Below are 15609 nucleotides of genomic sequence, written 5' to 3' on the forward strand. Positions count from 1 at the left end.
ATGAAGAACAACCCGGCTTCTGTTATTTTTGTTAGCTAGCTGTCAGCTAACCGTTAGTAGGAGAGCCTACCAACATATTCATATTCCCGATCTGTGCCTGCTGTACCATGTACTTGTATAAAAAAAAGGTATCCCGTTCTCTTTGTATTGTTTCCTTTGTGTGAAATCCCTGGTGCTCCTGCCAGTTCCTCTGCTTTCTTATTAAAAACTGACCACAATAAGCATGAAAGTACAGCGTGGCCAGTTCTCTAGCTGTGCTCTCCTCCAATGATCATATTTGTTCTGACACCCTCCCCACTGACACAGCCATTTACTGTGAAGATCAGTGTGCTGCTGTTTCTCCTTCCCCAGCTCACTAAGCTCCTTATGTAGTTAAGAACAGAGATCTGGATCATATTTTCGTAATTGTTTTGAAGATCATAGCACAGGTTTGTCAAGTGAATTCAAAAGTCCATTATATTTTAACACCACAATACTGAAAGGAGTCAGAAGAGTTTTCTGCGTATATCCTCCTAGTGGGGGCCATTTAGACCCGGAGTGTATTCTCACTGAATCTCAGTCTATTCCCATGCATGCTCATTGCACTGTGTGTTGTTCTCACCTCGTCTCTGGGACAAATGTGTGCATTATGCTCCAAAATTCTGCAAAATGTAACAACTCAGAAGTCCCGTCCCGCGCAGTGCACAGTCCTAGAACCTTCTGCCTGATTACAGAGAAAGAAAACGTGAGACTCCAAATAGGCCGGCTTTATGGTAGAGTACAGGAGAGTTATTCATCATGTGTGTCTATGGAAGTGTATTCTCCTGAGGATCGCCGGGTGAAAATAAAAGGAGAACGCTGAAAAAGGAAAACTAAGTCAGCCACCACCTCAAAGGATTGGTGAGCTGCAATATATTACATTTTTATTTTTGGGTTTTGATTCACATTGCATAGACTGTGTGTGACCTTCATTTTGTGAAGGCCCTTTCATGTGGTTTGTTCCATCCTTTAAATCCCATTGGAAGATTCTTGTACATTTTATGACGTTGTTCCTATGAGAGGGTTCAATTCGGGGATTTGGCCCAAATAACACGATTTAAATGCAATTATTCTTCTCATGTATAAAACAATCTCAGGAAACTGTCAGAAACCGCCTGAGGTTTTCCTGTCTGCGGGTCACAACTCTCACAGGGAAGTAAAAGCAGAAACCAGCGCCAAGTATGTGAAGAAATCTTCAAGTTCAGACCCAGACGAGATAAACTGCTGGAACTTGTGATATTGCAATAATATAGACAGTCCTGTACTCAGAACTCCAGTCCCTGAAAGGGTCAGTCCACCCAAAACTGCAATATCAGTCTCTAATGGATGCTAGAGAGTTAAACCCCCTAACACCTGCTCTGCCCATTATGAGGGGTTCCCACCATCCCTGTGCTGAGGTCCCAGGTCTGCACACCTGCTGCGCCCATTACTAGGGGTTCCCACCATCCCTGTGCTGAGGTCCTGGGTATGCACACCTGCTGTGCCCATTATGAGGGGTTCCTACCATCCATGTGCTGAGATCCCGGGTCTGGCCACCTGCTTCACCCATTATTAGGGGTTCCCACTGTCCCTGTGTTGAATTCCTGGGTCTGTACATACACCTGCTGTGCCCATTGTGAGGGATTCCCACCATTCCTGCAATGAGTACCTGAGTCTGTACACCTGCCAGAAGAAAGTTTCAGGATACAAAGAAAAACCCACAGGTAACCTCAAGAGAAATCCAGGCTGCTCTGGAAAAAGACAGTGTGGTTGTTTTGATGGAGCGCAATACGACGAACCTTGAACAAAAATTAATTGCATGGTGGAGTTGTCACAAAGAAGCCTATACAGCGCCAATGCCACAAAAAGGCCAGTGAGGCGTGTCAAGGTGTTGTCAGGCATATAGTAACCGGGCTTTTTGTGGCATTGGTTCAGTAAAGGATTCTTTCTGGCAACTCCACCACGCAGCTCATTTTTGTTCCAGTATTACTGTATTTTGCTCCTTCAAAACAACCACACCCTCTATTTCCAGTGCAGCCTGTATTTCTCCTGACGTTACCTGTGGGGGTTTTTCTTCGTATCCCGAACAATTCTTCTGGCAGTTGTGGCTGCAATCTTTCTTGGTCTACCTGACCTTGGCTTGGTATCAAGAGATCTCTGGATTTTCCATTTCTTTGTAAGTGAACAGCACTGACTGCCATATTTAAGGCTTTGGATATCTTTTTATATCCTTTTCCATCTTTATAAAGTTCCATTACCTTGTTACACAGGGCTTTTGACAGTTCTTTTCTGCTCCCCATGGCTCAGTATCTAGCCTGCTTGGTGCATCCACGTGAGAGCTAACAAACTCATTGACTATTTATACACTGACACTAATTGCAATTTAGCCACAAATGTGGGATATTAACCTTTAACTGCCATTTTATCCTGTGTGTGTCACCTTGTGTGTCTGTACCAAGGCCGAACATTTCTGGGGAGGGAAACTTCTGATCTGGGGGCGGAGACTTCTGATCCGGGCTATTTGGGTGATTTCTGTTATCATTAGGATTTAAAAAAGAACCAAACAACATACAGTGAAGGAAATGTGTATTTGATCCCCTGCTGATTTTGAATGTTGGCCCACTCACAAAGAAATGATCGGTCTAAAAATGTAACTGTGTGTTACTGTGGTGGGCATCTCATAGTGTACTATTATGGGGCACTCTGATGGAGGACTGGTGACGTCCTCACCGCTCGTTGAGTTAGGTTTCTGTGAAGTAAAAGAACAATGTTTTGTTCTATTAATGTTCTCTGTTTGATCTCCAATAAAATGGCGCCGATTGGCATGTATTAGCACATGTCGGTTTGGTCTACAACAAAATGGCGCCGGTTCCCTATATAAATTGAATGAATGTTGGATGGTCCAATCAGATCCCCTTGATAAAGGCACATGGTCTGTGACAAAACGCGTCGGGGAGGAGCGTACGGATGATGTCAACACGTTGCCATTCATCGAAATAGCAGTAGTAGTTTTCCACACATCGCTCCAGGACTGTCATATCTGCAGGCAGTGGCAGTTATATATAGGGCCCGTGCATTGCCTCGCAAATACACTTGGGATAGTGACAGTTTGGAGCCTGGACTATTTTTATACTGCCGGGGATGATGCTGCCATCTTGTGCCTAATTAGTACATTACAGGATGTTCACCATACATGGTGCAGATATGGAGCTCCGGAACGTGAGTGCATTTCTTATATTTTAATGTGCAATCAAAGTTTTAAAGGGCAAAGCACTATTGTGAGTTTTTGTTTAACGAGGAACACGGCTGAGCCTGAGGCGGTTATCTGGAGGGAGCGTCCTTTGGATCTATTATTCAGCTGTTTCATCTTCAGAGTCCACACATTTTGGACCAGAAGCGCAGTCAGACCAAAACATTGTATAATGTGAGGTCACACAGCTGGAGGTGAGCAGATATATGGTGGAGGATGTTTTGCACTGGAATTCCTTAATAGATTCACAAGGTGGTCGTTATCCCAAGGAGGGTTCACGGGAGAACACATAAACATTTGGAATGTGATATATAATTTATATTTTTTTATATTATTGTTTATATTTTTTTTTTGGAGGGGGGGGGACTATATATTTTTAATTTATTTCTTTGGTGTCATTATTTTTTTTGCTTTTTGCTCTCTGTTCTGTCTCTCCAATCTAAGCAACGAAAGTGTGATCTCTGTAATTTACAGTTGTGATGAGATAGCAAAAACTCCAATCTTAGTTGAATAACACAGGCAGTGACTCGATCAGATGACACCTTGTAGATCGTGTGAAGTTTATTCCATAAACTGAGAGAATCTTACAACAATGAACATCGGATAGGTCCAAAGATCATAATGTGATCTACTTCATGACATGAGGCTTGAAGCTGAAATGCATTACTGGGAAAAGGGGTGGGGCTATCTATACAGCATGAACTAAACCGGAGGAAAGGGAGGAGCAGAGACAAAATACAAAGAACACTTAAAGGCATATGACAGTCATGTGAAACATGACACTATCACCATTCTTTGCTGATATATTTCAGAGGTGTGGGCATTCTTAGGTGTAGTGCAGTAATTGTTTGTTGTTATTCATTATTTAGCCCACTGAGACATGGGTTGTGTGCACTAGCGGCTGCAGTATTCATTTATATATAATATTTTATATTTTGTATTCACCATAGTAAATGCTTAAGTTTATTCACATTCTATTATCACACTTTTAGATCTGATTATCTCCTTGGGCAGGCCTGAAAGGATCCCGGACAAGCCCCAACTTGTAGAGCTAGCCCCTGAGGATCCATTGGATATGTTGGCTCCTCCTGACCTGCACCAGTGTTGACTGTCCCTGTTTCTGGAACTGATTAACAGTGAGAAGGAAAGCGTCCTATGACAAACTGTACAAGCAAGTACTATAGGCAAGTGCAGACAGCAGCACACTAGAATTCAGACTTTGCATGAAAGTGATCTATCTGCCAATACCAAGCTTTGAGAAACTACTAGAAAGAAGACTAGTTGTGGACTCAACCGGAATGGGGAATATTGTAAACACTGAAGGAAAAAATTGAAACAAAAGAGAAGGCGGTCAATGGCGTAGGAAAACTTCTTTATTAACACGGACAAAATGAAAAGTATACAAGTGTGTTGTGTTTTGTTTTATACTTTTAATTTTGTCCGTGTTAATAAAGAAGTTTTCGCACGCCATTGATCGCCTTCTCCTTTGTTTCAATTTTTTCCTTGAGTGTTTACAAAGTTCCCCATTCCGGTTGTGTTCACAACTAGTCTTCTTTCTGGTAGTTTCTCATTGGCTTGGTGTCTAGGAACTCCCAGAATACATATTTTCGTTTGACCATATATATATTTTTAGGTACCTTGAGGCTCCTTTTTGGACGTTTGACAATACCAAGGCTTTGCCTAGACCCCTGGTCAACACTGGTGCAGGTCAGGAGGAGCCAACATATCCAATGGATCCTGAGGGGCTAGGTCTACAAGTTGGGGCTTGTCTGGGATCCTTTCAGGCCTGCCCAAGGAGATAATCAGATCTAAAAGTGTGAGCAAGTCAAGATGGACCTAGTTGCTGTCACCAAGTGGGGTAAATGGTAGTTTCTCATTGGCTTGGTGTCTAGGAACTCCCGGAATACATATTTTCGTTTGGTCATATATATGTTTTTAGGTACCTTGAGGCTACTTTTTGGAAGTTTTACAATACCAAGCTTTGCCTAGACCCTCGGCTAAGGTGAAACCATGAATATCCCTGCTGGTGTTGGGGTCATTGTTTGCGCTGGTAAACAGGCCTTTACTGTAAGTAGTCACCTCCTAACAGGACTCCTTAGTGTACCGTGATGGACAGATGTGATGCCAGCCTAGAAGAACCCATGTGTTGTGGTGACAGGCTTTCAGTGGGAAGAACAGAGGAAGGGTGTAGGAAACAGGTCTGAGGGTTGGAGTTCTGGTGCCCATGGAACACAACGAGCTCCAAGTCACATGGAAGCAGCCTCATACCAGGCTCAAATATCTCAGTGGGGAAAATGAGAAGGTGCCATAGATGATGAGGGCGAATGTCTGAGGATGGTGGCAGCACACAATGGACAAATTTCCCTGTACCTTTTTAATATGTAAATTGCAGCCAATGGATGAAGTGGATCTCCTGGGTAGTCTGTCGAGCTATCCAGCACACAATGGAAAATTTGCTTGTGCCCTTCCACTATGTAATTTGCAGCCAATGGATGAAGTGAATCTTCTAATTACTCAGCTGGCCTATCCAGACCAGTTAGGATCGATCAGAAAAAAAGTGCATTATCCCTCACCTATATCCACGGGGACAGGCTAAAATGTCTGTGGTGCTAGAATCTAATAGAGAAACCTTTCAACTGTAACCAGGGGAATTGTTGGTTCACATTGAGGGTGCAAGGAATGATGTTTCCATGCCCAACCAGACAAAAAAACATAAAGCACAGATGAAATGACTCCTCATCCCTTTGGGTCATGTAAACCCAACTGTTCTGTATATCATCATTGTGTTGAGTAGGGAGCCCTATATTGAGCATTCACTGCAACTGCACCTGTTTTTATTATCGCACCCTTATCAATAAAGAACAGGAAGTGTTTCATGTTTGCTAAGAATAAAGATTTCCCATAAACCACTGCAGCCACTCAGCTTATAGAAGAACACAAGTAAAGGTCTCCTCCATTCTCCCTTTCATACACATATGTCTGTACGTTCTTTCATTGTGTTTGGTAAAGTCACATACATAGCTAGATCGCATTTCAATGTATTCAATGTGATTTGTAGGTAGCTGTTTGTAAGAAATGTGATAATTGTATACATTTGTGAGAGACGTGTCCACAAGCATATTGTAATTTCAGTTCATGTGATTGTATTTCAGTTTATTCACAGAAGTAAATTCAGTTTTGGAATGAAGTACAACCCGGCTTGTGTTAGTTTTTTTAGCTAGCTGTCGTCTAACCATTAATAGGACAGCCTACCAACATATTCATATTCCCAATCTGTGCCTGTTGTACCATGTAATTGTATGAAAAAAGTATCCCGTTCTCTTTGTATTGTTTCCTTTGTGTGAAATCCCTGGTGTTCCTGGCAGTTCCTCAGCTTTCTTATTAAAAACTGACCACAATAAGCATGAAAGCACAGTGTGGCCAGTTCTATAGCTGTGCTCTCCTCCAATGATCAGATTTGTTCTGACACCCTCCCCACTGGCACAGCCATTTACTGTGAAGATCAGTGTGCTGCTGTTTCTCCTTCCCCAGCTCACTACGCTCCTTATGTAGTTAAGAACGGAGATCTGGATCATATTTTCGTAATCATTTTGAAGATCATAGCACAGGTTTATCAAGTGAATTCAAAAGTCCATGATATTTGAACACCACAATATTAAAAGGAGTCAGAAGAGTTTTCTGCGTATATCCTCCTAGTGGGGGTCATTTAGACCCGGAGTGTATTCTCACTGAATCCCAGTCTATGCCCGTGCATGCTCATTGCACTGTGTGTTGTTCTCACCTCGTCTCTGAGACAAATGTGTGCATTACGCTCCTAAATTCTGGAGAAATGTAACAATCAGAAGTCCCGTCCTGCGCAGTGCACAGTCCTAGAACCTTCTGCCTGATTGCAGAGAAAGAAGACGTGAGACTCCAAATAGGCCGGCTCTATGGTAGAGTACAGGAGAGTTATTCATCATGTGTGTCTATGGAAGTGTATTCTCCTGAGGATCGCCGGTGAAAATAAAAGGAGAAGCCTGAAAAAGGAAAACTAAGTCAGCCACCACATCGAAAGACTGGTGAGCTGCAATATATTACATTGTTATTTTTGGGTTTTGATTCACATTGCATAGACTGTGTGTGACCTTCATTTTGTGAAGGCCCTTTCATGTGGTTTGTTCCATCCTTTAGATCCCATTGGATGATTCTTGTACATTTTATGACGTTGTTCCTATGAAAGGGTTCAATTCAGGGATTTTGCCCAAATAACACAATTTAAATGCAGCTTTTTCTTCTCTCATGTATAACACAGACACAGGAAACTGTCAGAAACCGCCTGAGGTTTTCCTGTCCGCGGGTCACAACTCTCACAGTGAAGTAAAAGCAGAAACCAGAGTCAAGTATGTGAAGAAATCTTCAAGTTCAGACACAGATGAGATAAGCTGCTGGAACTTCTGATATTGCAATAATATAGACAGTCCTGTACTCAGAACTCCAGTCCCTGAAAGGGTCAGTCCACCCAAAACTGCTATATCAGTCTCTAATGGATGCTGGAGAGTTAAACCCCCTAACACCTGCTGTGCCCATTTTAAGGGGTTCCCACCATCCCTGTGCTGAGTTCCCAGGTCTGCACACCTGCTGCGCCCATTATAAAGAGTTCTCACCATCCCTTTGCTGAATTCCTGGGTCTGTACACCTGCTGTGCCCATTATGAGGGGTTCCCACCATTCCTGCACTGAATACCCAGGCCTGTACACCTGCCAGAAGAATTTTCAGGATACAAAGAAAAACCCACAGGTAACCTCAGGAGAAATACAGGCTGCTCTGGAAAAAGCAGAGTGGTTGTTTTGACGGAGCGCAATACGATGAACCATAAACAAAAATGAGCTGCATGGTGGAGTTGTCACAAAGAAGCCTATACAGCGCCAATGCCACAAAAAGGCCAGTGAGGCGTGTCAAGGTGTTGTCAGGCGTATAGTAACCGGGCTTTTTGTGGCATAGGCCACAAGATGGGGGGCACAGTCACAGATAGGGTGCTGCTTTTGCGTGAGTGCTGCATTGATGGAGTGCTAAGAAGCAGTTAAACACAGCAGTTTAACTAAAGCAGGAGAACTCAAGTAGCAGGAAGATACAACAAAGAACTCTACTACTTGCTGGACAGACTGCAAGCAAACACCCCGGGAAACATCTCTTACAAGTCCCACTCTGTGTACCTTTTTAATATGTCCCCTCTACTCCTCCTTTTCATATTACTATCCTGTGTTCCCAAAATCTCAGTTCTTTACCCCTCTGCTCCACCCCAAAACTTGCTCTCCCTACTACTGCTCTCATCACCTCCTGCTGATACTTCACTCTTCTGCTGACCCAAACACCAGGACTGGAAGGCATGTGCGCTCGTGTACATCCCGCTCCCATCTTACTTTCCTCACCCTGCTTCTCCTAACCTCTGGGGATATCTCCCCAAACCCTGGTCCTCCAGTATCTCACCCCCACACCAGGCATCCTCTTTCTTCCAGGAATAGCCGCAATCCCCTCCATTTAATCTCTATCCCCATGCTCCCAAAAACCACCCTCCCTTTTCCATGTGCGCTATGGAATGCCCGCTCTGTCTGTAATAAGCTCACCTCTGTCCATGACCTTTGTGTCTCCCGCTCCCTTAACCTACAAGCAATTACAGAAACCAAGCAGAAGATTCTGCTTCTCCAGCAGCACTTTCCTATGGAGGTCTCATCTGGACCCACTCACCCAGACCCAGTGATAGGAAAGGTGGTGGAGTTGGTTTGCTTCTATCCCCACTGAGCACCTTTCAAGTCTTCCCTAACCCTCCCTCTCTATCCTTCTCTTCTTTCGAGACTCACTGCATTTGGCTGTTTTCTCCCCCAGGATTGCAGTGATCTATTGGCCTCCTGGACTGGTGTCTCACTTTCTTGATGATTTCTCCACCTGGCTACCCTACTTTCTCTCCTCTGAACTACCCACTATCATTCTCGGAGATTTTAACATTCCCATTAATGTGAACAACCCGGCTACATCCCAACTCTTCAACCTAACCTCATCTTTTGCATTAGCACAATGTATACAGCCCTCCACTCACTGATGGACACAGTCCTCCACTCACTGATGGACACAGTCCTCCACTCACTGATGGACACAGTCCTCCACTCACTGATGGACACAGTCCTCCACTCACTTTAATGGACACAGTCCTCCACTCACTGATGGACACAGTCCTCCACTCACTGATGGACACAGTCCTCCACTCACTGATGGACACAGTCCTCCACTCACTCTGATGGGAATACATTAGACCTTGTTTTCTCCCATCTTTGCACTCCCTACAACCTCACAAACACCCCCTTTCCTCTCTCTGGTCACAATCTCATCACCTTCACAGTGTCCTCCTCTTCAAACACCTATCCCTCCACGCAGCAAACAATTACCCGCAGAAACCTTCACAACTTGAACCCTGCTCCTTTCCACTCTGCAACTGACCAACTCATGACAGAATCTCTCCCCTGTCCTGCCCTGACCTGGCCACTGCTGTCTACAACAGTTCGCTTTCATCCACATTAGACTCACTTGCTCCTCTAACAACACGAAGCATCAGGACCCGACCATTACAACCTTGGCAGACTGACCACACCAATGCTCCCTCACTCACATCTTCAATCTCTCCCTCTCTACTGGTGCCTTTCCCTCCCACCTGTGCACATCACTCACATACTTAAAAAGCCCTCCATGGACCCCACCAACCTGAACAACTTAAGACCCATCTCCCTGCTGCCATTTACCTCTAAACTCTTAGAACGCTTAGTCTACAATCACCTGAGCTCCCACCTCACTGACAACAACCTTCTTGACCCTTTACAGTCTGGCTTTCGCTCACTACACTCCACTGAAACTGCCCTACTAAAACTCACTAATGATCTACTAACAGCTAAAACCAATGGCCACTACTCTGTACTCATCCCATCCAATGGCCACTACTCCATACTCATCCCAACCAATGGCCACTACTCCGTACTAATCCCAACCAATGGCCACTACTCCGTACCAGGGGCGGACTGACCATTTAGCCACTCAGGCACTGCCTGAGGGCCCGGGGTCAGTAGGGGGCCCCATGAGATGCCCCTGGTACCTTTCATAGGCTTTCTTGGGTGTGGTTTGAGTGTCAGCGACGACACAGGGGCCCCATGATTTCCTATTGCCCGGGGACCCCATGAGTTGTCAGTCCGCCCCTGCTCCGTACTCTTACTACTTGACCTCTCTGCGGCTTTTGATACGGTTGGTCATCCCCTCCTCCTCAAAAAACTGCACTCTCTTGGTCTCAGAGACTCTGCTCTCTCCTGGTTCTCCTCCTACCTATCGCAGCGCTCCTTCAGCTTTACCTATAACGCGCCTCTTCCACTTCACTACCTCTTTCTGTAGGGGTCCCTCAAGATTCTGTCCTTGGACCCCTTCTCTTCTCCATCTACACCTCCTCCCTTGGTTACTTGATAAACTCCCATGGCTTTAAGTACCATCTCTATGCTGATGACGCACAAATCTATCTTTCTACTCCTCACCTCACCCCTTCAGTCTCCACTTGCATCACTAACCTACTAAGTGACATATCGGCATGGATGTCACTCCACTTCCTCAAACTCAATCTTTCCAAAACTGAGCTCATACTATTCCCCCCAGGCCGTGCCCCCTCCCCTGACTTCTCCATCAAGATCAATAACACAACCATCAGTCCCTCCCCTCATGACAGGGTATTAGGTGTAATCCTAGACTCCCACCTGTCCTTTCACCCCCAAATCCAATCACTGTCCAAATCTTGTAGACTTCTCCTCCACAACATCTCCAAGTTACGCCCGTTCCTAACCTCGGAAACCACTAAGCAACTTATTCCCTCCCTTATTATCTCTCACCTTGACTATTGTAACTCCCTCCTCATTGGCCGACCTCATCGGAGGCTATCCCCTCTTCAGTCTATCATGAATGCTGCTACCAGACTCATCCACCTTACTAACCGTTCTGTATCTGCCACCCCTCTCTGCTAATCCCTCCACTAGCTTCCACTCAGTGTCCTCCACCCCTCTCTGCCAATCCCTCCACTGGCCTCCGCTCAGTGTCCTCCATCCCTCTCTGCCAATCCCTCCACTGGCTTCCACTCAGTGTCCTCCCCCCCTCTCTGCCAATCCCTCCACTGTCCTCCACTCCGTGTCCTCCACCCCTCTCTGCCAATCCCTCCACTGGCTTCCCATTGCCCAACGGATAAAATTCAAAACATTAACAATAACATATAAAGCCATTCATAACTCTGCCCCAAATTACATCACCAATCTTGTCTCTAAATATCACCCACACCGTCCTCTCTACTCCTCGCAAGACCTACTCTCTAGCTCCCTTGTCTCCTCCTACCATGCTCGTCTCCAGGACTTTTCCAGAGCTTCCCCCATCCTCTGGAACTCTCTACCCGAATTTATCAAACTATCGCCTACTCTGCTCACATTTCGGCGATCTCTGAAAACCTATTTCTTCAAGGAAGCCTATCCTGCCCTCAGCTAATAATGGAATCTTCTACTCTTCCAACCAGTCCATCCCCCACAGTTACTACCCTTTGTACCACTAGCCCCTCCGTCCTACATAGTAAGCTCCCAGGATCAGGGCCCTCCTATCCCTTTTGTATTGAACTGTATTGTTACTGTATTGTCTCCCATTATATTGTAAAGCGCCGAGCAAACTGCTGGCACTATATAAATCCTGTATAATAATAATAATTGGCGCAGTAAAGGCTTCTTTCTGGCAACTCCACCATGCAGCTCATTTTTGTTCCAGTATTGCCATATTGTGCTCCTTCAAAACAACCACACCCTCTATTTCCAGAGCAGCCTGTATTTATCCTGAGGTTACCTGTGGGGGTCTTTTTTTGCATACCCAACAATTCTTCTGGCAGTTGTGGCTGCAATCTTTCTTGGTCTACCTGACCTTGGCTTGGTATTGAGAAATCTCCGGATTTTCCACTTCTTTATAAGTGATTGAACCGTTCTGACTGGCATATTTAAGGCTTTGGATATCTTTTTATATCCTTTTCCATCTTTATAAAGTTCCATTACCTTGTTACGCAGGTCTTTTGGCAGTTCTGTTCTGCTCCCCGTGGCTCAGTATCTAGCCTGCTTTCTGCATCCACGTGAGAGTGAACAAACTCATTGACTATTTATACACTGACACTAATTGCAATTTAGCCACACATGTGGGAAATTAACCTTTAACTGCCATTTTATCCTGTGTGTGTCACCTTGTGTGTCTGTACCAAGGCCGAACATTCCTGGGGAGGGAAACTTTTGATCCAGGGCATTCAGGGGATTTCTGTTATCATTAGGATTTAAAAAAAGAGCCAAACAACTACGTATGTGATAATAAATGGAGTCATATCATCACTATCCTTGAATAAATGACAGTTTTTTGGCATGTTCAGTCTTAGATTCAATATCAATGCTAAAATGTCATGATTCTGCCAGAGGGTGCAAATGTCTGAGCACAACTGTGTATTTGTTATAACAGGACTTATAGACACGTTATAGATGATGTATTACACAGAGACAAGAAAGAGGAAACCATCGACTTAATCTGCATATTTAATCATTAGCAATAGAGTATAGGAGGTTATATACAGAGCATTGCACTTTAATCATTCATGAGTTTGCACCTTATTTAGTTATTGGAGCATTGCACTTTATTGATTATTGAGTTTGCACTTTATTTATTGGAGCATTTCACTTTATTATTGAGTTTGCACTTTATTTAGTTATTGGAGCATTGCACTTTAATAATGAATGAGTTTGCACTTTAGTTATTGGAGCATTGCACTTTAATAATGAATGAGTTTGCACTTTATCCATGGGAGGGTTTCACATTAATTTGCTGCACTTTATTTTGGAACGCTGTTACTTTGTTTCAGAATATTCGGTATATCATAAGAGGATACTATTGTAACAGCAATAGGAAAGAGGAAAAAAAATAGTTTTGTGGTTCTGCTGGGGGAACTGGGATTCTCTAATGTCTGATGTTAGATGTCATGGTGGATAGAGATGGGCTTGATGTTTGAGTCAAACTGACCGACTCGAACATCAAGTCCATCTCTATCTAGCATGACTGTGCCCTTGTGTACATCAAGCCCATCTCTATCCATCATGACCTTTCCCTTGTGTACATCAAGCCCATCTCTATCCAGCATGACTGTGCCCCTGTGTACATCAAGCCCATCTCTATCCATCATGACCTTGCCCTTGTGTACATCAAGCCCATCTCTATCCGGCATGACTGTGCCCTTGTGTACATCAAGCCCATCTCTATCCGGCATGACTGTGCCCCTGTGTACATCAAGCCCATCTCTATCCAGCATGACCTTGCCCTTGTGTACATCAAGCCCATCTCTATCCAGCATGACTGTGCCCCTGTGTACATCAAGCCCATCTATATCCAGCATGACTGTGCCCTTGTGTACATCAAGCCCATCTATATCCAGCATGACCTTGCCCTTGTGTACATCAAGCCCATCTATATCCAGCATGACCTTGCCCTTGTGTACATCAAGCCCATCTATATCCAGCATGACTGTGCCCTTGTGTACATCAAGCCCATCTATATCTAGCATGACTGTGCCCTTGTGTACATCAAGTCCATCTCTATCTAGCATGAATGTGCCCTTGTGTACATCAGGACCATCTCTATCCAGCATGACTGTGCCCCTGTGTACATCAAGCCCATCTCTATCCAGCATGACTGTGCCCTTGTGTACATCAAGCCCATCTCTATCCAGCATGACTGTGCCCTTGTGTACATCAAGCCCATCTCTATCCAGCATGACTGTGCCCTTGTGTACATCAAGCCCATCTATATCCAGCATGACTGTGCCCTTCTGTACATCAAGCCTATCTCTATCCAGCATGACTGTGCCCTTGTGTACATCAAGCCCATCTATATCCAGCATGACTGTGCCCCTGTGTACAAAGCCAGCTCCGTAATGACATGGTTTGACCAGTATGGTGTCGAGGAACTCAAGTGTCCTGCACATCAGACATTTGTGTATTCAGTGAACAAACAAACAGTAAGGGAGTTCAGCTGGATTAGTGAATTGTCTCCTCTGTTTGAAGTTCTCGGTCGAACTTTCATTACGTTTGAATGTTCGACCAAGAACCAAACAGGGGGGTGTTCAGCCCATCACTACTTGGGAGGGGCACCCCAATACTTTGGGCCATAGGGGTAGGTGTGATGGACAGAGGCCCCATACTCTTGGCCATATACACTACATATAAATGCGGCTGGTTCTCTATACCAGGCTGAGACTTTAACCACAAAATGTGAAACGTGATTGGAACAGCTTTACAAACGGTCAGAATCATCAGAAGGTTCCAATATGATCTATTTTTACATGGAACTTGAAGAACAACTTTTTTAATATTTTATTTTGCATAGAGCGGAGATGTTCAGTTTGCTGTCACAATGGGGTTTATTTATTAAAGCTGGAGAGTGCAAAATCAGGCTCACTTCTGCGTAGAAACCAATCAGCTTCTAACCCCAGCTTGTTCAGTTGAGCTTTGGCAATAAAAGCTGGAAGCTGATTGGCTTCTTTGCAAACGTGAGCCTGATTTTGCACTCTCCAGCTTTAGTAAATAAACCCCATTTCGTTTGCTGTCTGTGCCCAAACTGAAAATAGTTTTGCTTAGTTTGCCTCCAGAACAGGAATGAAGGGGAACTGTCTCCAATGGACACAGAAGTTCTCACCATTCCCCACTCCATGCAAAGCTGGAAGTAACATTGTGGCTTGGGTTCCGCTTTATACAGGTATGAGCAGGAAAATTACAAAGTGTACGTCCTGGAAGACTACTGTGTCAGGCGCTCACTATAAGTTCATGGTCAATGGCAAGATGGTCAGTTGGTATACGAGCTCCTCAACAAGCAGTGGTGGACTTTCATTTAAAGATGATATATTGGCAGAGAAGAAGAGGTATCATGACCAGGGATGAAAACATCCGTGTCCCTGGAAAAAACATCAAAGTAAAATGAATGAACAACAAGAGACAAGGGATTCAGAGAAAAGATCTCTAATGACAGGACAGGATCATTAATTAAATGATCATTACCCTTAAAGCAGAACTCCATGTGAATTTTTTGTTGTCCCATGCAGTGGGATTGTTCCAGAGGTCTCCTGAAAGGCTATACTACTATACCTTGTCCTTCAAACCTCCCAAAAACAGAGGTCCCCCACATCCAGTGGTGGACTGTTCCTGCTGTCCTTATGCCCAGAAGCCGGTCTATGGGCATGGTGATGTCATGAACAGTCAGCTCCCAAAGCCACTAGCATGCAGGGGTGGCAGGGACTGGTTTTGCGCTCA

General features: G+C 44.6%; 1 protein-coding gene across 1 annotated transcript in view; it reads right to left on the bottom strand.

Annotated features, from left to right (window-relative positions):
• Nucleotides 1–12831: 12831 nt before the first annotated feature.
• The window catches only part of LOC149453592 (ecto-ADP-ribosyltransferase 5-like), a 32376-nt gene continuing 29598 nt past the window's right edge, over nt 12832–15609 (bottom strand). Inside the window, exon 5 of the mRNA XM_089688158.1 lies at nt 12832–15254. Within this exon, the coding sequence (XP_089544284.1) occupies nt 15187–15254 (68 nt within the window). The 3' untranslated portion in view covers nt 12832–15186. The remainder of the gene's footprint in view (nt 15255–15609) is intronic.

Source organism: Staurois parvus, unplaced genomic scaffold (genome assembly GCF_062004578.1).
Source record: "Staurois parvus isolate SC_StPar_1 unplaced genomic scaffold, SC_StPar_1.0 ptg000447l, whole genome shotgun sequence".
In the NCBI taxonomy this organism is placed as follows: Eukaryota; Metazoa; Chordata; class Amphibia; order Anura; family Ranidae; genus Staurois; species Staurois parvus.